The sequence below is a fragment of the Hylobates moloch genome, unplaced genomic scaffold (assembly GCF_009828535.3).
Source record: "Hylobates moloch isolate HMO894 unplaced genomic scaffold, HMol_V3 SCAFFOLD_20, whole genome shotgun sequence".
NCBI classification, from domain to species: domain Eukaryota; kingdom Metazoa; phylum Chordata; class Mammalia; order Primates; family Hylobatidae; genus Hylobates; species Hylobates moloch.
The window spans coordinates 23,590,164-23,617,301 of NW_026652295.1; the positions used below are offsets into that span (position 1 = coordinate 23,590,164).

At 38.3% G+C, this 27,138-nt stretch overlaps 1 protein-coding gene across 2 annotated transcripts in view; it reads right to left on the reverse strand.

Annotated features, from left to right (window-relative positions):
* Window positions 1-27,138, reverse strand: part of DCDC2 (doublecortin domain containing 2) — a 225,126-nt gene that overhangs the window by 125,435 nt on the left and 72,553 nt on the right. For both annotated transcript variants that reach the window (XM_032141125.2, XM_032141124.2), the window contains exons 4-7: window positions 16,874-16,950; window positions 16,622-16,753; window positions 6,516-6,662; window positions 4,755-4,809 (exon numbers count right to left, since the gene is read on the reverse strand). In XM_032141125.2, coding sequence (XP_031997016.1) covers window positions 4,755-4,809; window positions 6,516-6,662; window positions 16,622-16,753; window positions 16,874-16,950 — 411 coding nt within the window. The remainder of the gene's footprint in view (window positions 1-4,754; window positions 4,810-6,515; window positions 6,663-16,621; window positions 16,754-16,873; window positions 16,951-27,138) is intronic.

The following is a 27,138-nucleotide window of genomic DNA, read 5'->3' on the forward strand; positions in this document are numbered from 1 at the left end:
AGTACTTTAGAATCTCTGGGCCCTGAAGTACCAGAACAGTCCCAGGACATCATATGAACTCAATAAATAGTTGTTGGATCAACGAATCAATCAATGACAATATACTCAAAGAAGAGTTATGATAGATGTCCGCCCCCACTGCAGCCACCTAGCGGACTCACCTATATCACATACCTGTAAGTGTCCCACTGCCTCCTGCTTCTATTCTTGCCCCAAACCATTTCTCTATAGATACCACAGCCAGAATGAGCACTTAAAAATGTAAAGCAGGCCAGGCGTGGTGGCTCATGCCTGTCATCCCAACACTTTGAGAGGCCAAGGCAGGTGGATCATGAGGTCAGGAGTTCAAGACCAGCCTTGCCAACATGGTGAGACCCCCGTCTCTACTAAAAAAAAAATACAAAAATTAGCCAGGCATGGTGGCGCGTGCCTGTAATCCCAGCTACTCAGGAGGCTGAGGCAGGGAATTGCTTGAACCCGGGAGGCAGAGGTTGCAGTGAGCCAAGATCATGCCACTGCACTCCAGCCTGGGCAACAGAGTGAGACTCTGTCTCAAAAAAAAAAAAAAAAAAAAGGATTTAAAGCAAATTATATCATTCCCTCCCTATAACCCTCAAATGGCACCCCATCAAGAAATAAAATCCAAACTCTTTGCATGCCTGCATGATTGAGCCCTGCCTGCCTCTCCAATTTCATTCTCAGCCTTCTTTCTGCCCTCCTCACATGCCAGGCTCTTTAGCCAGGGCCTGTGTGACTTTGTTTCCTCTGCCTTGGATGCTTTTCTTCCCCTGCCTCATCCCTGGCACAACTGGCTCCGTTACATATCATTAAGGTCTTGGTTTCAGACGATTTTCTATAAATCAATGCCCTGCCACATTTTATTTTCCCCATAGCACTTATCACCATCTGAAACTATTTTACATTTGTTTACTAGTTGATCGTCTGTCTACTCCCATTCATCCCATCCATAACCCCCCACCAAACACAGACACACACTAGAATGAAAGCACCATAAGTCCAGGTCCTCATCTATCTACCACTATATGCTCAGTGCCTACAGTAGTTCCTGGCACTTTATAGGAGCTCAGTGAATATGTTTGGAATGGATGACGGATGGAGTGGATGAATACAGGGTGCTATGGGAACACTGTGGAAAGAGGGACAAACTCTGCTATCATTTTATTTTTCTAAGTCATAGCATGGAACTACGTTTGACAACTTTGCTTTCTATGGGATGCAAATATACCTTATAACTCTGAGTCTTTGCTTAACGTCACTTCCTCCATGAGGCCTCTCCTGACACACCTATCTAAATGTGTTTTTCTTTTATTGTCTCTCATATTACTCTGCACTTTTCTTTCATTTTTATCATACTTCATAAGTATCCATTGATTAATGGAATCGCTTGTTTCACCTTTGTCTCAAGTAGACCATGAGTATCAGAGACAGCATCAGATCTTTGTGCTTATTGCTGTATCCCTGGGGCTTACTACTGTGCCATACACCTGGAAAATTCAATCATCAGATGATTTGATGTGATGACCTTGATGTATCACAGTATTCACAGCAGTCTAAAAAACTTACAAATGAGCAAGAAATAAAAATTGCATGTGTGTATCTGCACATGCATTTTAAAGCAGGAAATGTTCTACACATTTTTAATGAAAATTTTAGTTTTTCAAATTTCAGAATACTAAAGGTATCATTCCAAAGTTCAGTCACTGTGAATACAAAGAGTCGGGTCATGATTTTGGTCCTGACATCAACTTTCCCTGTGACTTGGGATCAATTTATTCAATTACAACGGGTCTCTGTTAAACCATCATTCCTCTAGCTGCAGTGTGAGAATTGTTAAGCTACTATCTATACAGTACACAGAAGGGATTCTGCTACAAAGTCCTAAAGAAAAACAAAAAAAAGCAAAGTACGATTTCCAATCCCTAAATTCATGAGTTGTATTAGCTTTATAGTTGCTCTGATATCGCTTTCACCTACTGAAATATTCTTCTCACTCCTCTTTTACCCCACACCTGTGAAGTTAGGTTGCCTCAAGCCTGGGCCCTCTGTAGTTCTCACTGCACCATCTTCCTCTAGGATCCCCTCATCCATTCTCTCACTTGGCAGCAGCAGTGAGACCTGCTCTGCGCAAGCTGTGCTGGGTGATGAAGTACCACAGTGACGCTATGTCCACTATTCAACTAGGATCATCACATGGCTGGTCAAATCTACAACTCAGGCCAGGTGCGGTGGCTAACACTTTGGGAGGCCAAGACAGGCTGATCGCTTGAGCCCAGGACTTTGAGAACAGCGTGAGCAACAAGGTGAAACTCTGTCTCTACAAAAAAACACAAAAATTAGCCAGGCATGGTGGCACATGCCTCGAGTCCCAGCTACTCAGGAGACTGAGGTGAGAGGATCGCTTGAGCCTGGGAGGTCAAGGCTACACTAAACCATGATCATGCCACTGTACACCATGCTGGGTGACAGAGTGAGACCCTGTCTCCAAAAAAAAAAAAAAAAAAACCACAACCTGCAACTTCAGTCCTGATGTCCTTGGCAGGCCTCAGCTCTGCCATTTACAACTGCTTGTAGCACACTTTCAACTAAGTTTCCAGATGATACTTCCAACTCAACATGTTTGAAATTACGTAGGTCATTCTTTGCTCCGGCTGCCCTCTTCTTGGCCATAGAGCTACCATTTTCTCCAATTCCAAGCTTAAAAACCTCAGTTATCTTTGGCCCCAAACTCTCCATTAACCCCTTGTATCCAATCATCACACAAATCCTTTGTTCCTTGGTTTCTTCCAGAACAATCATCACTTCCTGCTGCCTCTACCACCTCCCCAGTCTAGGCTCCTTTCCCCTCATACGAAGAGAGTTGCAACTGCCTCATAACCATCGACTTATCTATGGCTTCTCACCACGTGAAGTCTTCCTCCGTGTAAAAGATCTGATGCTCCCAAAATGGACTCAGATTAATATTCTCACCTCTCAGAAGCCCTTGTGGGCTGCCCTCTATTCAAGGACAAAGACTAGACTTTTCATTCTGCTATTCAAGGTCATGTAATACTGCCACCACCTACCATGTCAGGCATATCAGCCCCCACACCAAAAAGGACCGTCTGTTCTAGTCAGCCTAAGGGACTCATTGTCCAGGGACTTGGGAGCAGGACCTCTGAGGTGGCTGTGTGGATGCAATTCCTCCCCTGCCATTTGCTCAGTAGGAGCCTTTGTTTGTATTGTATTGTATTGTATGTTGTTTCATTTTTTCTTTTTTTGAGACAGGGTCTCACTCTGTTGCCCAGACTGAAGTGCAGTGGGGAGATCTCTGCTCACTGCAACCTCCGCCTTCAATGGGAGCCTTTGAACCTGTCACTTCTACTCTATGTACTTCCTTTTTTCATTCATTTTTAAGTGTAGATGACAAAGATGCCTGCCTTGTGGGGTGAGGTTAAATAACTCACTACTGTAAAGAGCTTGGCATAGTGTTGAGCCCTCAAGTGCCCGGTAAATGTCAGCCAGCGTGACTGCTTCTTCGCATGCCCACATCTGCCCCGTTCCTCTCACCCTCCCTTGGATCTGAAGGTCCTCTCCCCTCATCTACCTTTTTCCGAATTTTAAACAGTTTCAAAGGCAGAGCTCAAATTCAACTTCCTCTGTGGACCACTGCCATTGTACATTCATTCCTTCCCTCCCTCTCCTGGTCACCAATCTCTAGATATTTGATATTTAGCATTAGCTTGCTTGTTGCCTTTTTAAGCTATCTTCTTTAAGTAGATTGTAAGTTGCTTGAGGGCAAGAGCTCTATTGATTTTTATTTTATTTTTGTCATAAATAGTACAAAAGAGTCTCAGCTAATGAGTTCTTAATATCTGTTATGCTGAGTTCGGCACTACTTATGTACACAAAATTATTTTTCTTTCTTTCAAGAATTTCACATGATATAACCAAAAAAAGGAGGGATCTAAATCATTAGGAGACAATATCATTGCCTAGAAATCATTTACTTTACAAAATACCAAAATAAGAATGTTGCTTAATTAATTCAGGGTGTGGGTGGAAGACGTCAAATCAGTTCTGATCACAACTTGTCGGGCAATTCAACCAAAAGGGAAGAAAGAGAACCTTCAGCCAGGAAGAACTGCCAAGGCAATGCTCTGGCGTGACATCACCCTGCTCTGCTCACCCCATCAGGGAGCGCAGACTGAAAATACAAGGTTAGGAAATTACCTACTAAATGCTGTCATTGCTCCCACAGAGTAGGTATTTAATACATGTTTGCTGAATTAACAAACAATGAATAAATGATAAATGGAAAAGATTCAGATGGCGAACTAAATACCTGGAACAATTCTCAATCTTTTCAAGGAATATTAATGAGGATTACCACTTTTCTCACCAAAACTTCCCTTTTAGTCTTCATTAAAGACAGAAACCAAGACTGGATGATCACTGATGTGACCTACAATGGTTCTTATAGTTTTATGTATTATTGCCAAGATTTTAAGTGCAATATAAATTATGTCAGGTATATATACAAGGAAAAAATTTTAAAATACATATTCTAAGAAATGTTAGCTCTGTTTAGTTACCATAGTGTAACATTAAAGTTCTAGTGCTGTTTCACATAATTGGTTATACACCACGAAGCGGCTAAGTTTTATCTCTTGGAACTTAATTGAAACCCAAAGGACAGTCTCTTTGTATCATATAAAAAATACAGAACATTAACGAGGAAAGCATCTGATACTTACACTCCCTTTAGACTTTCCGGATCTTACAATAGGAGGTAGTGAAGAAGCTTTCTGACTGTGGAAACAAGTTGCAATTTAGAAATCTGAACATTGTTTACAAAAAATGTACAATGCAAGATAATTATCATCCCCACCTGGAAGTCAACTGTTTACTGCTGTGTTTCACAAAAGGTAGGTAACATACACTTTAATATATACTTTCCCAATTTCACAAAGATCATAAAATTTCCAAATTCCATCCCAAAAGATTTGTAATGTTTCCCTGTATACTATTTTAATCAATGCTTACAAATAAACTTTTAGTATCACCTGAAATTTGTATAGCATTTTTATCCAGATCCCAAAGTGTTCTATTTGCATTTCAAAAAATCATTTCCAAATGTGAATAATGATTTTTCCAGACTGAGTTAAAAACAAATTTCCTTTGTTTCTATGATGTGTCCTATGTCTACCTCTGATAGAAGAGCAGAGGTAAAACACTGGCATTTGCATTCAGGTAGTTTTTAAACAAGTTGTCCTCACCAAAAAATTAAAAATTCTTTTAGGCTGTAAGAATAAGTTGTTTTGTTGATATCTGTATTATTAGGAAAAGACCCATCTTGAAACCCAACTGAATCTCTCCAAAAATAGAAGGACACATGTATAAAAAAAATTCTTATTAATTGTCTGAGAAAGGCCAACGTGAGTTACAGTTTTCTTATTACCATCAAGTACACACTGTTGTTCACAGCAGGTTAACCTAGGGTTGCTTAGCAAAGATGGCTAAAGGATTTGATTTCATGGATGGGTAAGGTTGGTTAGCAGTAAGTCAGCTGGTAAATAATTCAAAAGTGCTAGAAAACCGTGTGCTCTTGCATAGTTCAAAAACCACCCCTGAAATTCCATTTCATCTATTACTTATTTAGAAGCTCTTGGCCAGCCTCTCCATTAAGTTACACAAATTGTGAATTAATGGCAAACACACTGGTGATATTCTGCTTTACTTCTGCAGATGACAACCACAAAAAAAATTGGTTTGCAATGACAAGGTGGCCACAGAATCTCTGGGAAAAGCAACAGAGATGGATCCCCGGGCACCATGTGCAAGCCGAGAGGTCCTGCAGCAGGGGCCAGAGCTCTTCTTGAGTGACTCCCCAGTGTATCTCCTCGGCTGAAATAAAGCATCTTTCACAAATATATGACATTTCATGGAGAAAAACTGTTTACGGTATATTGTAATTAAAAGTATAATCCTTAAAATCTTACATGCATTAACTGTACACCCATCCTCTCTTTTTGCATAAGTGGGATTATGTTGTTTTTATATTTTACAGTTATTATTAAAACAAGTATAAAATATTATGGATTTTTTAACACTCTTGGATGTTTCTATCCAAACCAACCGAAAAGTTATTTGGTCTAGCAACTATTAAGACACAAAAACTTCTAATAATGTTTGCTGTAGAGAAGCTCATTGCCCTGTATCTTCTTCACAATAATAAATTTTTGTTACTATAAATTTTTGTTACTATAAATTTCATGCACGCTAAAAAAAAACTATGTAGTCTTTCATAACTTCCCAGAAATTATATTTTTGTGCAATAGCTCTCAGTCTCCCATCATGGCAATAAAAACAAGGATCAATGTATACCATATATGCTTTCCATTCTAAGTGATAAATAAGATTATCGATTACATAAAATATAATGGTGGTCAGCAAAAGACCCAATGCTATTTCAAGTGATAACTAAAGCATGAGGAGTGGTAAGGATTAAGACTTACCCAAAAGGCCTTCTTACTGTTGACTTGTCAAAAAGTAACTCACTGTAAGGCAGTTTCTTAAACTTATCTCTGCCAACAGCCACATAAAACTGCCCATTCTCCAATTCTGCTCCACTCTCAACAAGTTTTCCTTCTAAAGTATAAAGCCTGTCAAAAATACGAACACCAACAATTAAAATTTTAACCAACATTTAAAGAACTGCTTAAGATTACAAAGTATTCTGGACGTCAAAAAAATTAAAATTACATAGTAAATAAAAACATTCTGTGCTTAATTTAGTTCATTTGTTACTATTCTCATTGCATTACAGATGCCTCAAAGTCATTAGACTCCACTAAATGTTAATGTTATCATGCAGATAACGATGACTATCTTGCTGTACACGGTTTCATCCCAGTGAGCCTGATGATCTGGCATAAGCATCCCTATTGCTGCCATATTGAAATTTTAGAGGAGGAAAAATTAACTTGTACAGATCACAGTGCTTTAAATAAAGCTCTGTTTCCATTGAACATTGATTACTCTATTTATATTTTGTTAATACTTTTAAATTTTATTTTCTTAGCATATTCATCAGGCTGGCAAGCTTCTGACCACATTCTGTGTAAGAACAGCCCACGACCAAAGTATTACATGCAAACACACAGAGAACCAGGTCAGGAACAATGGGGTGAGAGGGCAGGAGGTAAAAGAACCCATTGCCAGTGTTAATGATGCAGAACTGCATAGCATTCGTGCTTCTTTTTTTGCCATCCCTACTAAGCAAAAAAAGAGTGAGCATTATATCTTCCCAGAATCGAGCAGTTTCACAATAACCTTCCTTTACTGTAAAACTGCTGCTATGAACTACAATTAATATGTTACTTATTAAAAGAACAGTCATAATTTTACCAGATGATTTTAAATGTCCACAGAATTTTTTTTAAAGAACAGGAAAATAAGTATTAGAAAACTAAACCAGAAAGACAGTGCATATTTTTTAAGGTTATAAGCAAGAGCTATTAATAAATGAAAGGATTTCAGTATCATCCAAAAGCTTTGTCTTCCTATACTACATAATAAGATTAAATGTCATTTACAGACTCAAAAAAAAAAAAAAAACCCATTGACCTGTCAGCTTGTTTCCTCATCGCATAAATGGCCATATCTTACAGAACCATGAAATACAATGAAAATAGCCACCAACATTCCTGAAATGTATTTGTGTTTTTAGTTAGTATACAGCTGGTAAGGTCTCTTTCTTTATAACATTGTACCTCTACTCCTAACAAGTCTAAATATCAACACACTTAACCCAGAATTCTATGTTTTCTGCCTTAACTTAGGCTGGACATGGTGGCCCATGCCTATAGTTCCAGCTACTTGGAAGGCTGAGGCAAGAGGATTGCTTGAGCCCAGGAGTTCAAGACCAGCCTGGGCAACACAGTAGGACGCTATCTCAAAAAACCTTGACCAGGGTTTCTGAATACTGGCATTATTGACATTTTGGACCAGATAATTCTTTGTTGGAAAGGAGAGTAGGCTGCCCTGTACATTGTAAGATGTTCATTAGCAGCACCTTTGGCCTCCACTCACTAAATAGTAGCAGTAGCCACCCCATCCCCAGTTGGGACTACCAAAAATGGTTTCAGGCACTGCCAAATGTCCCCAAGGGGCAAAATCATACCTGCTTGAGAGCCAATGGCCTAGAGCCAAGCAATATTTTTCTACTTTTCTTCAAAATAATTATATCTCAATCAGTAGTAATTTCATAGCTAGAAATTAAAAGCCAGCATAGCTGTGGACTGTGGAAACAGCCAAGATTTGACTTGTTTCCTCTGCAGGTAGGTAAAACATAGTGAATAAATTATTTTTGTTAATAGAGACAAGGTTTTGCTATGTTGCCCAGGCTGGTCTCAAACTCCTGGGCTCAAGTGATCCTCCCGCCTCGGCCTCCCAAAGTGCTGGGATTACAGGCGTAAGCCACCACACCTGGCCCAGCACTGAATAAATTCTAATTCATGATTTTAGCCTTCTTTTATATAACTGTTGTTGATCTACTTTCTTCTTTTGCTACAAACACAAGAAACATAAAAAGCAAGTTCAATAAATTTTTATGGGATGCTTTTTATATATGAATATACTAATGCATAGGGAAGGGCCAATCATAAGATTTATTAATGTTAAAGGAAAATGGTCATGTCCCAAGAGAGCAGCAACCAAATCTCTCATACCTGCCATTACATTAAGAATTACATTTCACCTGTCCTAAATATATATGCACCCAACACAGGAGCACCCAGTTTCATAAAGCAAGTTCTTAGAAATCCACAAAGAGACTTAGACTCCCACACAACTGTAGTGGGAAACTTCAACACTCCGCTGACAGTATTAGATCATAAAGGCAGAAAATTAGCAAAGATATTCAGGACCTGAAATAAACCGTGGACCAAATGGATGTGATAAACCTCTATAGAACTCTCCATCCCAAAACGGAATATACATTTTTCTTATTGCCACATGGCACATGCCCTAAAGTTAACCACAAAACCAAACATAAAACAATCCTCAGAAAATGCAAAAGAATAGAAATCATACCAAACACCCTCTCAGATCGCAGCACAATAAAAATAGAAATCAAGACTTTAAAAATTGCTCAAAACCATGCAATTATATGGAAATTAAACAACTTGCTCCTGAATGACTTTGGGGTAAATAATAAAATTAAGGCAGAAATCAAGAAGTTCTTTGAAACTGAGAGCAAAAATACAACATACCAGAATCTCTGAGACACAGCTAAGTCTGTATTAAGAGGAAAATTTACAGCACTAAATGCCCACATCAAAAAGTTGGCTGGGCATGGTGGCTCATGCCTGTAATCCCAGCACTTGGGAGGCTGAGCCAGGCAGACTTCCTGAGCTCAGGAGTTTGAGACTAGCCTGGGCAACATAGTGAAACCCTGTCTCCATAAAAAATACAAAAAAATTAGCTGGGTATGATGGCACACTCCTGTAGTTCCAGCTGCTTGGCTTTGGTGGGAGGATAGCTTGATCCCAGGAGGTTGAGGCTGCAGTGAACAAAGATCATAAGATCATGCCACTGCACTTTAGCCTGGGCAACAGAGTGAGACCCTGTCTCCAAAAAAAAAAAAAAAGTTAAAAAGATCTCAAATGAACAACCTAACAACACAACTAAAAGAACTAAAGAAGCAAGAACAAACCAACTCCAGAGCTGGTGGAAGACAAGAAATAACCAAAATCAGATGTGAACTGAAGGAGACTGAGATGGAAAAAAACTATTCAAAAGATCAATGGATCCAGGAGTTGATTTTTTTAAAAAAAATTAATAAGATACATAGGCCACTGGCTGAATTAATAAAGGAGAAAAGAGAGAAGATCCAAACAAACACAATTAAGAACGACAAATGGGATGTTACCACTGACCTTAGAGAAATAAAAATAACCATCAGAAACTACTATGAACACCTCTATGCACACAGTAGAAAACATGAAAGGGATGGATAAATTCCTGGACACATACACCCTCCCAAGACTGAACCAGGAAGAAATTTATTCCCTGAATAGCCCAATAATGAACTCTAAAATTGAATCCGTAATGAATAGCCTACCAATCAAAAAAAGCCTAGGACCAGACTCACAGCCAAATTCTACCAGACGTACAAAGTGGTACCATTTCTAGTGAAACTATTACAAAAAATTGAGGAGGAGGAACTCCTCCCCAGCTTGTTCTATGAGGCCAGCATCATCCTGATACCCAAACCTGGCAGAGACACAACAAAAAAGAAAGCTTCAGGCCAAGTTTGTTGTCCTTGATGAACATCAATACAAAAGTCCTCAACAAAATACTTGCAAACTGAATCCAGCAGTACATCAAAAAGCTAATCCACCATGATCAAATAGGCTTTATCCCTGGGATGCAAGGTTGGTTCAACATATGCAAATCAGTAAATGTGATTCACCACATAAACAGAACTTAAGAAAAAACCATACGATTATCTCAATAGATGCAGAAAAGGCTTTCAATAAAATTCAACATCCCTTCAAGTTAAAAACTGTCAATAAACTAAGTATCAAAGGAACATAAGATAATAAGAGCCATCTATGAGAAATTGACAGCCAACATCACACTGAATGGGCAAAAACTGGAAGCATTCCCCTTGAAAACCAGTAGAAGAAAGGGATGCCCTCTCTTGCCACTACTATTCAACATAGTATTGGAAGCCCTTCCTAGGGCAGTCAGGCAAGACAAAAAATAAAGGGCATCCAAATAGGAAGAGAAGAAGTCCAAACTATCCCTATTTGGAGATGACATGATTTTCTATCTAGAAAACCTCACAGTCTCAGCCCAAAAGCCCCTTCAGCTGAGAAATAACTTCAGAAAAGTTTCAGGATACAAAATCAATGTACAAAAATCAGTAGCATTCCTATATTCCAACAACATCCAAGCTGAACGCCAAATCAGGAGCACATTCTCATTCATAATTGGCACAAAAAAATAAAATATCTAGAACTATAGCTAACCAGGCAGGTAAAAGATCTCTACAATGAGAACGACGAATCACTGCCTAAAGAAATCAGAGATGACACAAACAAATGGAAAAACAGCCCATGCTCATGGATAGAAAGAATCAGCATCATGAAAATGGCCATACTGCCCAAAGCAATTTACAGATTCAATATTACTCCTATCAAACTACCAATAATGTTCTTCACAGAACTAGAAAAAACTATTTTAAAATTTAAATGGAACCAAAAAAGAACCCAAATAGCCAGCACAATCCTAAGCAAAAAGAACAAAGCTGGAGCCATCCTGTTACCCAACTTCAAACTATATTACATGGATTCAGTAACCAAAACAGCATGGTACTGGGACCAAAACACATGTAGACCAATGGAACCGAATAGAAACCCCAGAAATAAAATGGTACACCTACTTCCATCTGTTCTTCGACAAAACTAACAAAAACAAGCAACAGGGAAAAGACTCCCTATTCAATAAATTGTGCTGGGATAACTGGCTAGCCAGATACAGATGATTGAAATTGAACTCCTTCCTTACACCATATATGAAAATCAACTCAAGATGGATTAAAGACTTAAATGTAAAACCCAAAACTATAAAAGCCCTGGAAGACAACCTAGGCAATACCATTCTGGATAAAGGAACTGGTAAAGATTTCATGACAAAGACACCAAAAGCAATCAAAACAAAAGCAAAAATTTACAACTGGGAAACTTAAGAGCTTCTGCACATCAAAAGAAACTATCAACAGAGTAAACAGATAAACTACAGAATGGGAGAAATTTTTGCAAACTATGCATCTGACAAAGGTCTAATATCCAGCATGTATAAGGAATCTAAACGAACTTACAAGAAAAAAAAACAACCCCATTAAAAAGTGGGCAAAGGACATGAACATTTTTCAAAAGAAGACATACTTGCAGCCAACAAACATATGAAAAAGAGCTCAATATCACTTATCACTAGAGAAATGCAAACGAAAATCACAATGATACACCATCTCATGCCAGTCAAAATGGTTATTATTAAAAAGTCAAAAAATAATAGATGCTGGCAAAGCTGCAGAGAAAAGAGAATGCTTACACACTACTGGCAGAGTGTAAACTAGTTCAATCATTGTGGAAAGCAGTGTGGCAATTCCTCAGAGAGCTAAAAACAGAACTACCATTTGACCCAGCAATCCCATTACTGGGTATATACCCAAAAGAATATAAATCATTCTACCATAAAGACCCATGCACACATATGTACATTGCAGCACTATTCACAATAGCAAAGAAAAGGAGTCAGACTAAATGTCCATCAACGGTAGACTGGATAAAGAAAAAGTGGTATATATACACCATGGAATACTATGCAGCCATAAAAAAGAGTGAATCATGTCCTTTGCAGGAACATGGAAAGAGCTGGAGGCCATCATCCTTTACAAACTAACGCAGGAACAGAAAACCTACCACCACATGTCCTCACTTACAAGACGGAGATAAACGATGAGGACACATGCGCACAAAGAGAGGAAGAACAGGCACTGGGGCCTACTTGAGGGTAGAGGGTGGGAGGAGAGAGAGGAACAGTAAAAGTAACTATTGGGTACTAGGCTTAGTACCTGGGTGACAAAATAATCTGTACAACAAACCACCGTGACACAAGTTTACCTATGTAACAAACCTGCACATGTATCCGTGAACCTAAAATACAAGTTTAAAAAAAAAGAAGTTTCTCTAAGTATTCAAGTGTTTGAGCAACATAACTATATTTTCATTTCTATATTTTTACTTGAATATATTTTATTTCTGTGTAAATTTTTTCATATTAATATATGTATGAATAGGTATATCTAGCTATGAAATTACCTGTATATATCTTTGTGTCCTTTATATTACTTATTGGGTAGGTTTGCATTTATGTATATGTCAAATGTCAAAACTATATATGTAAAAAAAATTATAATTATTGAGATCTGCCTTTACTTCTGACACCAAAATAAAATCCAACAAAATCAAAGGTTTAAATAAAATTTTAAAATGCAAGGAGAAAACATAAGAGAATATTCTTATAATCTTGGAGTAAGGACGATCTAAGCAGGTCATAAAACATAGTGATTACAAAGATTGAAAATTAGACTGCATTAAAATTTAAGATATTTGTATGAAAAAAGAAATGTAAAGAAAATGCAAACTGAAAGTGTACTTAAAACTCACATCAGAAAAGGCCAATTTCCCCAATATGTCTAGAGCAGTGGTCCCCAACCTTTTTAGCACCAGGAACTGGTTTTGTGGAAGATGATTTCTCCACAGACGGAGTGGGGGACGGGACGGTTATGAGATGACATTGTTCCACCTCAGATCATCAGGAATTAGATTCTCATAAGGAACACACAACCTAGATACCTCGCATGCACAGTTCACAATAGGCTTCATGCTCCTATGAGAATCTAATGCTGCTGCTGATCTGACAGGGGGTGGAGCACGGGCAGTGATGCTCGCCTGCTGTTCACCTCCTGCTGTGCAGTCGGGTTCCTAACAGGCCACGGAACGGTACCAGTCCATGGCCTGGGGGTTGGGGACCCCTGAAGAGTGCCTATAAACCAATAAGATAAATGTGCAAAGGCCATGACAGACAATTCAGATACAATGGATAGAAATATGTGGCATTTACTTACAGAGTACCTTGGTCATTTAGAACACAGGCTCTGGAGCCAGAATGCCTACTAGGCTTGAATCCCAGCCCTGCTACTCAGTATCTCCAGAACCCTGGGCAAATAATTTTCCTGCTCTATGTCTCACATCTCATATCTATTAAAAGAGAATAGAAACACTACCTACCTCATAGGGTCACTGAGTTAATAAAGCACTGAGAATAATGCCTGACACATAAGAAATAGTCAATAGATGATGTTGTATATTAAATAAATAAAAATCCAAAAACAGTGAAATACTATTTTCACTCAACATGAGTGAAAAGACTGTTAGTTTTATTAGACAGGTAACAGCATGACAAACAGGCCCGCTCATAGACTTCCGGTGAAAATACAAATTAGGATAAACTCTCTGGAAGGCAATTGGCAGTATCTATCAAAATGTTAAAGGCATTTGAAACTTAATACAACAATTCAACTTCTAGACTTTTATATCCTGATAAACTTTGCTTATACAAAAAGACATATACCTGTAATAGCAAAAGATTAGAAATGATCTAAATATCCATCAAACCCAAAGGAAAATAAATCATTCTACTAAAAAGAAGCACGCACTGGTATGTTCATTGCCGTGCTATTCACAATAGCAAAGATGTGGAATCAATCTAAGTGCCCATCAATGGTGGGCTGGATAAAGAAAATATGGTGTATATACACCATGGAATGCTACGCAGCCATAAAAGTACTGAAATCCTGTCCTTTGCAGCAACATGGATGCAGCTGGAGACCATAATACTAAGCAAATTAATGCAGGAACAGAAAACCAAATACTACATATTCTCACTATTAAGTGGGAGCTTAAATATTGGGTACAGATGGACAAAAAGATAGGAACAATAGACACTGTTGACTACTAGAGAGGGAAGGGAAATACAGTGAAAAACTACTTACTGGGTACTATGCTCACTTCCTGGGTGATGAGATCTGTACCCGAAATGTCAGCATCATGCAATATACCCATGTAACAAACCTGCACATGTATTCCCTGAATCTAAAATAAAAAATGAAATGATAAAAAAGAAGTAACTGGTCTAATAAATTAAGTTGGGAACACTCATTCTATTTTATAAAATGAGATGTTGCCCAACTAAAAATTTTTTAATAAAAAAATTAGGATTTGGAATACTTTGTGTTAAAATAGAATACTTTGGGCCAGGTGCAGTGGCTCACACCTGTAATCCCAGCACTTTGGGAGGCCGGAGGCGGGTGGATTGCTTGAGGTCAGGAGTTCGAAACCAGCCTGGCCAACGTGGTGAAACCCAGTCTCTATGAAAAAAAAAAAGTTTTAATTAGATGGGCATGGTGGCAGGTGCCTCTAATCCCAGCTATTTGAGAGGCTGAGGCAGGAGAATCACTTGAATCCAGGAGGTGGAGTTGCAGTGAGCCAAGATCCCACCATTGCACTCCAGCCTGGGCAACAAGAGTGAAACTCCATCTCAAAAAATAAAAATAAATAAAATGCTTTGTAGTCATTAAAAATAATAAAATAGAGGTATCTGTGCTGATAAGAATAATCTCTAAGATTATAGGAAAAAATCAAGGGTGTGTTTGTATACATGTATTTATTTATACTTATGTATTTCCATTTATGTTTTTAAAAAGTGGTCCAGGTACAGTGGCTCACACCTGTAATCCCAGCACTTTGGGAGGCCAAGGTGGGTGGATTGCTTGACCCCAGGAGTTCAAGACCAGCTTGGGCAACATGACGAAATCTAATCTCTACAAAAAAGAAAAAAAAAACAAAAGCTAAATGTGGTGGTGCATGCTACTTGGGAGGTTGAGGTAAGAGTATCACTTGAGTCTGGGCAATCGAGGCTGCAGTGAGCTGAGATCACACCATTGCACTCCAGCCTGGGTGACATAGTGAGACCCTGTCTCAAAAAAAATAAAATTAAAAATGTATATGCTTGCATATGCATAGAATATTTCCAAGATGCTGCTGAAAAGTACTAGGGAGGACTGGGCGTGCCTAGGGTAGGAGAAATGCTCTTTACTTATATCGTATTTGAATTTTTTGCCACACGTAAAATATTCCTTTCAATTAAAACACCTAATTATATTTAAAATCTCAATAACTATGAGACTGTACATATTAATATATGTAAACATACAAACATTAATCTGCATACACATTTACCTGAAAGACACAATATGCAATCATTTGAGAACTATTTTATCGTGTGTGCATGAAAACACAAAAACTTCAAAGAGTGTACTCTACTAAAGCAGTATATACACATACATACTTTTAATATGTTGTGTACATATATATGTTATTTGTAACCCTCCCATCTGAGGGAAAATAAATGTCAACCTCCATCAGGGGATAATTTCATAGGCTTCACAATTTAAATCGATGATGTTAATCTCCACTTAAATTTCGGAACCTGATAAAAATGCTTTTGATTTCTTAGATTTAGACAACCGCACTAAATTATTCTTTCTATGCCTCCTCTTTAAGTGCACTAATACTTCCTGATATCTGATTTTTACCCTAGGCAAATAGTTTAAACTATCAAATAATCATAAATGCCTCCTTTAAAAAAAAAAAAAAAGGACAATTAAGAGTAAAGAGGCTGGCTCTTTCAAAAAATCCTTCTCAACCAAAGTTATGCTTGCCTAGTCACTCTAAATCAAAGAATAAAAATTGTTAATATTTGTAGATGTGCTACTGTGTGCCAGTGACTTTTAAGCTCTGTGTGTGGATAACCTCATTTTAAACAACCCTGTGAGGTATATCTCCATTCTACAGATAAAGAAACTGAGGCATACGGGGCCTAACTGGGGAGTCAAAATTCAAATCTACAGACCAGTGACTCCGGAGCCTCGTGAGAATATCTTCAACAATTCAGAAACTCCTCCACCTACAAGATTGTTTTGACACACCTGTGAACAGCCCCGCTCCTCAGAGTGATTTTTTCCGTGATCATTTGTAGTACGTGATCCCACTGATTCAAGGCTTTTCTGGGGATAAGGAGGCGAGAAGCTGGGTTTATGTGGTCTCCATTTGCAATCAAGCTGGAAAACAGAGGCAAACCTTCTGAAACAGTTATGCCTTGAAAACTACAACACAAATTCCAAACCAAAAGGAAACCACCAAGCCGATTTTAACTTGAAGTATAAAGGGTTTCAACTTACAAGATAGCGCAGGGATCCTGAAGTGGTTTTCTAAAGCGAGCTGACACATTGATCCTGCTATGGATTACTGGTTTTACCTTTTAAAGCAAAGAAAAAAATATATAAATCACTAAGCTTCTATTAGCTTTTTTTTTTCCTATGAGGAAAATCTACAGGTTTCTAGGGAATTGCCTGAGACTTGCTGTGCCTTTGTTAAAACCTTGCTTTTCTCAGCATTTCTATAAACTCTGAGCTCACCCTTTAGCAATATTATAAGCCCTTAACAAAGCTCTCAAGAAAAGAAAAATTTCCCTTAAGCCCTGGGCACACTGCTCTGTGAAAAACAAAAACCCAGAAATCATGGACTATTAAGACAATTTTTAAACAATGCATTCTGAAAAACAACAATAAAATAATCCTATAAAATCTTGACCTCTGAAGTGCTGTGCCTGCAGCCCAACATACTGTGTTCCATTATCTTTCCTTTCCCATTCCCATGCACCTGCTTTCTGATCCTTGGCCCCCACCAAGTACCTGACCCCACCCTTTTCTCTTAAGACTGACACAAGCAATTTTTCCGAGGTTTCACTTTCTCCCCATCCCCCATTGAATCAGGTACACTCACGCCAGTACCCTCAATTCCCGCAGCCCTTGCAACTGGGTAGATCTTATCACCTTTGCCTCTCTTTTTGCTTCCAGGGTCCCAGCTGCTATTAGAGAGAACCACGGGGCCCCACGAGCAGCCCTCACCTGAGACCAGCTTTCGGCATCAAGCCATCACCTGGACTTCAGTATAGCTTGCTCAGCCAGCCCTCCACTCCTCCCACAGTTCTTTTTTCCATTTCCCACAGTGGATAGTCCAAATCCTCACCTCACCCCTCACCTAACCCCTAAAATCCCACTCCAGGCACACACACTCTCAGCAGGTCATTTCATTCCAAATGTCAAGAAACAGAAGCCAGTAGACACGAAGCCTCTCAACCTTCCTTTCCTCCGCAACTCACCTCATCTATATCCTCACCATTTTTCTCCTTTTCTGCCTGTCTCAGAAGAAGGAACTGTATGCCTTTACGAAGCTAACCCCACAGCTTGATTTTGTCCCCAGCTGTCTCTGCTTGTTCATTCATTTAAGACCTCTATCTCCACCTGGTGTCTTTAATTTCCGCCCCGCCGACCTTATGGCCCCTCTCAAGTACAGCTGCCATCTCTCTCTTCATTATTCCTATTCCAACTTTCTCCCACCCTATCCTCTCTTCAGGCTTCTGCCATCTGGTGTCCACCTTTAACACTGGAAGATAAATCCCAACTTTCAAGTATGGCCTGCAAGAATTCCCAGGACCAAGTGCCGCTTACTTGGTGCCCTCATCTCCTACCAACACTCCTTCCACACAGACTCCTCGTCATGCACTGTAGTCGAACCTGCTCCCGTCCATTCCCAAAACATCCCCTGGATCCATGCCTTACCTTTGGCCCTCTGGCTAAAACGCCCTCCTCATTTCCCCACCTGCTGGAATTCCATCTGCTCTTCAAGGCCCAGCTCAGTTATCACCAATCATTCCCTGTTCATTCTTCTTGTGCTTTCTGTCTCAAACTGCTACAGCAACTATAGTATTGATTCTTGCACTTTGAGTTTTAGGTGATTTTACCCCAAGATTTGAAAGGAAAACTTACAAACAACACTAATTTATAAAAATAGGTAACAGTTGTGCTATATTTCATGGCAAGCACTGTACTAATTTATATGCATTATATCTTTTAATCATCAAAACAATGTCATGAAGTAGTATTACTATAGTCCCAATTTACTAAAGAAACTGGAGCTTGATTAATTAACTGGCCTAAAATCACACATAATACGTGGTAGAGTTTTAGTGAGCCTATATCTATGAACCCCTACTATTTGCTACACACTTTGCTAGTTATCTTAAAAATCAAATAGTAGCCCTAGATCATTTATGGGGTTCCATTCTTGGTAGAATTATTCCATCTCTGAGAGAAACAAGAATGAATATTTTTTCTGTGACTCTCCAGTGCCTAAAACAGTGCTTGGCAATGCCTATGAGTTGCACAATAAATGTTTGTTAAAATGTCATACTCTAGAGTACAATTTTTAAAATTTAATCATAGTAACTTTTTTTCATTTTAAGCACACAGGTTCTTAGCCCTACACTAACACTAGCATCATACTAAGTGATGCTGACTTTTTAAAAAACGTTTAACAGAGCTGGGTGTGTTGGCTCACACCTGTAATCCCAACACTTTGGGAGGCTGAGGCAGGCGGATCTCCTAAGGTCAGGAGTTGGAGACCAGCCTGGCCAACATGGTGAAACCCTGTCTCTACTGAAAATACAAAAATTAGCTGAGTGTGGTAGTGTGCACCTGTAGTCCCAGCTACTCGGGAGGCTGAAGCATGAGATTGCTTGAAACAGGGAGGCAGAGGTTGCAGTGATCTGAGATGACACCGTTGCACTCCAGCCTGGGCAACAAAGCGAGACTGTGTCTCAAAAGAAAAAATAAAATAAAATGTTTAGCAGGCAATGCATGCACCTCAACAAAATTCAAGTGGTTAAAGGGGGTGTATAGTAAAAAAGAAGTGTCCTTCCCACTCCTATGCCCTAATCACCAAGCTGCAACCAGAGTTAGAAATATTCCTTCAAAGATAGTCTGTACATACACATGCATATTATCTTATGTAGATAGCATATACATACAATTTTTAAACACAGTGATGGCCTGCTTTACCCATTCTTCAGCACCTTGCTTTTTTAATTTAATAATTTATCATGGAGATTGTTTCAAATTGGTACTTAGGAGTGAGGGTTATATCATTTTTTTCCCCTTTTAGGTACAGGGTGTTGCTCTGTCACCCAGGCTAGAGTACAGTGGTGCCATCAGAGCTCACCGTAACCTCAAACTCCTGGGCTTAAGCATTCCTCCTTAGTGCCTTACCTAGCAATGCACTAAGCACATATAGAGGATGCTCTGCTGTTATCTCTTCAATGTGTGACTCTCTAACCATACCCATTCTTGACGGTTTAAAATCTTGTTGGGTTATTGAATTAAAGGCAAAAGTTAATATGTTATATAAATAAATAACTTTAAAAATCCTGTTGCATTGTCTAAAATGTGCTATTTTGCTTTAGAGCACAGATAGCTATAAACAATATATTGAAATTCATAAAAATACATGATTGTTGAAATAATTATGTAATTTGATTCTGAGTATGTAAATTATTACTTGAATTCAATCAAACCATCTGTTTTAAATAATAATTTTCCTCATTCAGCGTGGCAAAAATATTCCCCAAATGTTCATGATTAACCAGTTGAATTGAAAACTAATCTTAAAGTTATATTTCCTTGAGTTACTATAATTAAAATAACTAAATTATTGTTTTCAGATACACTAAAAATCTGAAAGACTACTCAAAGTAGTATACCTGAATTGTGAAAGAAACAAAAAGTAAGATAATTATAAAAAATGATTCATACTTTTTAAAAACAACACCAGTTTTTATATAAAATGCATTTTTAGCAGGCATTATAAGTAATAAACCACACATAAAAAAATTAAACCAAATCAACTGGGTATAAGAGGAACTTCTCCAGAGCCCTAATCGGGGATAAAGGGTTGGTCAATTGGTGGTACTCCAGGGACATGATGGCTTTAGATGATGGGGAACATAATGATAAATTAGAATTTTTAAATCAATTTTCTTATTAGCCCATACACTTCCCTTTGCACTTTAAAAATAAACGCTACTTCAGGCCAGATGCGGTGGCTTACACCTATAATCCCAGCACTTTGGGAGGCCAAGGCAGGTGGATCACCTGAGGTCAGGAGTTCGAGACCAGCCATGGCCAACATGGTGAAACCCCATCTCTACTAAAAATACAAAAATTAGTTGGGCGTGGTGGTGTGCACCTGTAATTCCAGCTACTTGGAAGCTGAGGGATGAGAATCGCTTGAACCCAGAAGGCAGTGGTTGCAGTGAGCCAAGATTGCGCCACTACACTTCAGCCTGGGCAACAAGAGCAAAACTCTGTCTCAAAAAAAAGAAAGGAAAGAAAAGAAATGCTACTTGAAATATGAGGGTAATATTAAGTATCAACACTCCTAGTTACGAGTAGATGGACACCTAGAGATGGAGTATGAGGTATTCTCACTCGGACCCCCGTGTACCCAGGGATGGGGTTCACTGGTGAGCAGGCTGACCAGCGTGTAATCTGTGACTATGAAACCAATCAAATGATAAGTTATCACTGCAAAATTCAAACTTTCACTTTGTACTTTGACTTTGTCATTTGGTGAGGGAATCAACACCAAGCAAAAGCAGGACACACTGATGACTGACCTCTTGCCTTGATTCTGCACTGGGCTCAACATTGTCTTGAAAAACTAAATTTATCTGGATATTGAGAAGTAGGTTAGCCAAGTGAATTAGAGAAAGGAGTCATTCTGGAGCACGCTGAAGAGGCTGACAAAACCCCATTTATAACCCCTGAGTGGGGATTAGATAGATAGATAGATAGATAGATAGATAGATAGATAGATAGATAGATAGATAGATAGACAGACAGACAGACAGACAAAATATTTCTTGGAAATATTTCCAAAGTCAAAGGTGGCAAAAGTAACTTAACCATTCTTACCCTGCTGGAATGGGATGAGCTAGGAGTCTAGTGCAGAATTTGGATACAAATCACATGCTGTTTCCAATATATCACTCTCTCTCTGACATCTTATTTAGATTAGATTGTGTTTATGTCACAGATGACCATAAAAAATAAAATGCTTCATGTGAACCCAGTAAGTTTACGTAAGTAATTTAAGTCAAGTTCACAAATTCCGTAACAGTAGGTCAAAATCACAGCTGGGTCAACATTCAAGTTAAAAGCTGGACAAATCTGTTTGCTATGAAAAATAAAATCAATAAAATCAAAATTGTTCCTTTAAAAACGTATATTTGGAATAATAAGATCAAGGTTGATAAAAGGAGTAACTGACTAAAGGTCTGGAATTCTGAATTTTGACACTGATTGCCTAAATCTTTCTACATGAACCAATTCAACACTTTGCACCTCAATTTCTAGACCTATAAAAGTAAGAATAATCCTGCTGAACTAGCCCAAAGGGATGCTCCATGAACTAATTAATTAAGTGGCAATATCACTCCCTGGGGCTGTAAACTGAATGCTTCTGAGAATCCCTCTGCCTCAAATCTCAGCACTCACCACGTCTTGAAAACCTGGTCCAAAAAAAAACAAACTCTGTCTAAGGAGGTGAGGAAAGGATGCTGTTAAATGATACTATCACAGAATTGTAATGACCACAAACCTCTTGGAAGAACTGATTATAGAATTTAAAAGCTCAATTTTCAATAACTTTAAAAAATACATATCAGATTTTTGTGACTGTCCATGACATAGACTTAGGCATTTTTAAAGTTTTAAATATTTTTTATGTAGTGAAATTTCTTATTTGCAAAATATAAGCCAACCTACACAAAGAAGCTTCAACTCTATTTTCTGTATCGTATGGATTTAAGGAAAAGTAAGTTCTCAAAATGGTAATTTTAGAGGAAACTGTTACTACTTAACAAACAGCACACAGCATCAAAGAGAACAAAATCCTTTACAAAATAATGAATCAGTTTTCACCACTTTTTGATAAATGAGAAGAGCCAAAAGCTAGTAAAAGACACCAGACTAGAAAACAATTTATCTAAGAGTCAATATACCGATATGTCCAAATTATAGATTGTTCTGAAAAAGATTTTTTAAAGAATCATTCTTTTTTCTTTTCAGTATCACTATTTTTTAAATGGGAGAAAGACTGGCTAAGATGTCTGATGAGATCTACTAGACTGAACGGGCCCTATTTTTGAGGGGATGTGTCATAACTGATATCGAGAAGTGACGATGTCACTTTGTTAGGATGCAAAGAAGTCTAGATGAACTAAATTCCAGAGAGTGATGAACCCTTTCTAAGGGAGAAGAAATCTTCAGCTGCTTTCATCCCCAGGGGCACAAAAGGCAGAGGAATAAACCTCCATAGACAGTCAGCCTGTGTTAGTCAGCATGACCAAGGAAACCCAGACGTAGAGCAAGTCCACACCACCCACGAATTCTTCCCCACGGGGCCTTCTTCAAGTGCACAAAAGTGTAACAAAAGCCAAGAGCAGGGCAAAAGAGCAGAGAAAGGAATCCCATAGTGTGGAAAGCTGTGTAACAGACAGAATCTCCAGTGGTGTAAATAGCTAATCGCTGGACTAACTGTAGAGACAGATTTCTAAATCTCACCAATATTAACTCCCAAGTCCTGTTGCACAGAAAGCAAGCCCTGACTTCACCCTCAAAGTGTTTGAAGCCACTACTAAACTAAATCTAACTAAAACTGCAGCCCAGCCTGTTCCCAGCTCAACTATGGATTATACTATAAGATCAGCTCCTTTCCCTAGCAGCCCAATAGAAGAAGGGGACATGCTTTTTCCTGGGGATAATTATCACCTACTTTAAATTTCTGTAAGTTTTATACAGAATTTCATACAAAATGACTAGCACACAACAAAAACTACAAAACATGTAAATAAAGTAGGAAACATGACGACCCATTATCAAGAGACATAAAGTCAAACCCAGAGATGATCATGATATTGAAATTAGCAAATAAGGATTTTAATATAAATGTTATAAATATGTTAAAAATTTCAGTAGAAAAGGTGGAAAAATGATAAAATAAGAGGAATTTTAGCCCAGAAATTGAAACTCTAAAGAAACAAATGAAAATTCTAGAACTAAAAAACAGAATATCTGTAATGAAGAATTCATTCCATGCGCTTTAGCAGATTAGACACAATAGAGCGTGCCCTGAGAAAATATCTTCCAAAAAGGAAGTTCAAACAAAGACCTTTTTTAGACAGACAAAAGCCGAGAGAATTGACTGTTGCCAGACCATGCTACCAAAAAATCGCAAAGGAAGTTCTTCAGACAAGGAAAATAATACGAGATACAAACCTAGATCTGCACAGAAGAATAAAAGGACATTGAATGGAAATATGTGAGTAATTTTTAAAACTTAAAAAATTAATCCACACCTGTAATCCCAGCACTTGGAGAGGCCAAGGTGGGTAGATCACAAGGTCAGGAGTTCAAGACCAGCCTGGCCAACATGGTGAAACCCTGTCTCTACTAAAAATACAAAAAATTAGCCAGATATGGTGGTGGGCACCTGTAATCCCAGCCACTTGGGAGGCTGAGGCAGGAGAATCACTTGAACTCAGAAGGCGGAGGTTGCAGTGAGACAAGATCGCACCATTGCACTCCAGCCCAGGCAACAGTGCAAGACTCCATCTCAAAAAAAAAAAAAATTAGTCCTAAAGACTAGTTTAAAACAAAAATAATAATGATGATTCATGAGATTGGTAACATATATAAAAGTAAAATATTTAATAGGAACACAAAGGTATCATTAAAGATGAATGGAATTATACTGCTGTACAGAACTGGCATAATATTGTTTGAAGGCAGACTAAAATAAGTTAAGGATGTATACTGTGAGCCCTAGAGTACCTATGGAACACAAAATCCCAAAGAGGCATAGCTAAAAAGCCAATAGAGAGATAAAATGAAATAATTGTTTAAATGTTTGATGAATCTATTAATAAAAAAGACAAGAAAGAACAAAAACAAATATTAGATGGAACAAACAAACAAATAACATGATAAACTCGATTCTAATCATGCCAGTAATTCAGTAAATTCAAATGAACTAAAAACTTCAACTAAAGGACAGAGACAGGCAGACTGGAAAAAGGAACAAGATCTCACTATATACTGTTTATAAGAGACACACTTTAAATATAAAGACGTGAGTAGCCCAGGCATGGTGGCCCATGCCCATAATCCCAGCACTTTGGCAGGCTGAAATGGGAGGATTGCTTGAGCCAAGGAGTTCAGGACCAGCTTGGGGAACATAGTGAGACCCTGTCTATTAAAAAAAAAATAATTAAAAAAAGACAAGAACAAGATATGGGTAGGTTAAAACTATGGAAAAAGATATACCAGATAAATATTAATCAAGTAAATTCAGATGTTTTTGGTCAATGCAAAATTACAAAAGAAACATAATATCCATTTTCTTGATTAATTTTCATAGTGGATTTATATTAAAGTGTTTTTTAACAAATATACTTTTTATACTTGGCTATATCTTAAAGAACATTATATCCTATATAATATCTGACATGCTAAAATATCTTTTTCTAGTATTGTGCTCTTTTGGATGTAAGAAAATTGAGCTCCAAAAAATTAAACTCCAGAAAATTAAATAAGTATTGTTAATCTGAAATAATACAGCTCTCAGGTATTTTGGGTATATAATCTTCTATGGTATCAAAGGAAAATACTAACAGGGAATGCGTAACTGGGTACTCCATCACAGTTCAGCAATATGTTGTCTCTGAAGCCCATCCTTTTGTGACCATTCTCAGTTTCCTATACCAACAACTCCTCCTCCTTGGCTCACATTAAATGTTGGTATTTTCCCCCCAGAATTCCATCTCTACCTTCCTGGCTTTTAACCCAAACACTCTCTTGGTCAAATTTATCACATGCCATGTTGTTTATAACCAACATCATTTTGCCAGTGACAACCAAATCCCTACCTCTAGTCCAGATTTTTCTCCTGACACCAAATCTGTATACCCAGCTGGATATGTCTAATGCTTTTCATTAAAACTAAGATTTGTAAAAGTCTGCCTATGCCTAAACAGTCATCAATTCAGCAGAGTCACTAAAACATAAGAAATTTGTTTTGCATTATTCAATTTTCATAAATCACCTGCATTTTTTTTCAAAGCAGTTGCAAGAAAATGTTACCGCAGGACACATCATTACCACTGATGAAATCCCAGAGCTCTCCCCACTCAAAATTATTTTATCTGTCCCCTTCTTACCTGCCCCCACAGCCCAAGGCCAGGTCCTCACAAATCCTCTAGGAGCTACACCTAGCATGGTCTAACCAGGATTCCTGCCTCTAGCATCTTTCCTCTCTCATCCAACTCTATGTGAATTCATCTTCCTGAAGCACAGACCCAAACATGTGATGTCTCTCTGCAAACACCTATAAAAGCTGCCACTGGCTTCAGATGATGTCCTCGTGTCTTGGACTGGACTTGATTATTTGGATCCTATTTGAGCTGACCCCATCCTACCACACCGTAACCTTATTTCTCCTATTACCACACTTACCATTCACTTGGCTGGATAATTTCTCTCTTCCAAAATGCAAATCATTTTGTCTGAACTTTTCATGCAATACTTTTCATACAATACTTTTTATAAATTTAACATATTCCCCAATGGCATCAATATTTATGTAGACTGCATATTTATTTGTTTTCTTAGTAAACAGCCTTATCTATAACCAAAAAACCTACTCTTGGTGCTTTGAATACAGAATTTGCTCAGTACATACTTTAATTAAACAACAATTAGGACACCAATTTTGAGCATATATTATGCCCAGAACTGCATCAAATACTTTCCATATGTTACTTTGACTTTTCACAATATCATTCTAAGGTAGTTATTTTCTAATAAATTTACAGTTGTAAAACACATCAGAATTTATAAAAGGTTTTCATTTATACTCACATTTGTTCCTCAGAATAACCTTATGAGGTTACTATTGCTCTAATTGTATAGATGGGAAAAGATGAGCCTCCCCATCTCTCAAGGTCATGCAGTAAGCAAAGAAGCAGTCACATGAATCCACTTCTGACTTCCAAACCAGAGTTCTTCCTACTGTGCCTTGCAGCACATATGTTCTCAAGTTCACCCAAGTCTGTCTCCCCTTGACTACTATCAAATATTCTTCACATGAGGCTAACAGTAAAATTTATGTACAACCTCATGTCAGGCCTCTGAGCCCAAGCCATCATATCCCCTGTGACCTGCACGTATGCATTCAGATGGCCTGAAGCAACTGAAGAACCACAAAGGAAGTGAAAATAGCCAGTTCCTGCCTTAACTGATGACATTCCACCATTGTGATTTGTTCCTGCCCCACCGTAGCTGATCAATTGACCTTGTGACATTCCTTCTCCTGGACAATGAGTCTCAGGAGCTCCCCACCGAGCACCTTGTAACCCCCACCCCTGCCTGCAAGAGAACAACCTCCTTTAACTGCAATCTTCCACTACCTACCCAAATCCTATAAAACTGTCCCACCCCATCTCCCTTTGCTGACTCCTTTTTCGGACTCAGTCCGCCTGCACCAGGTG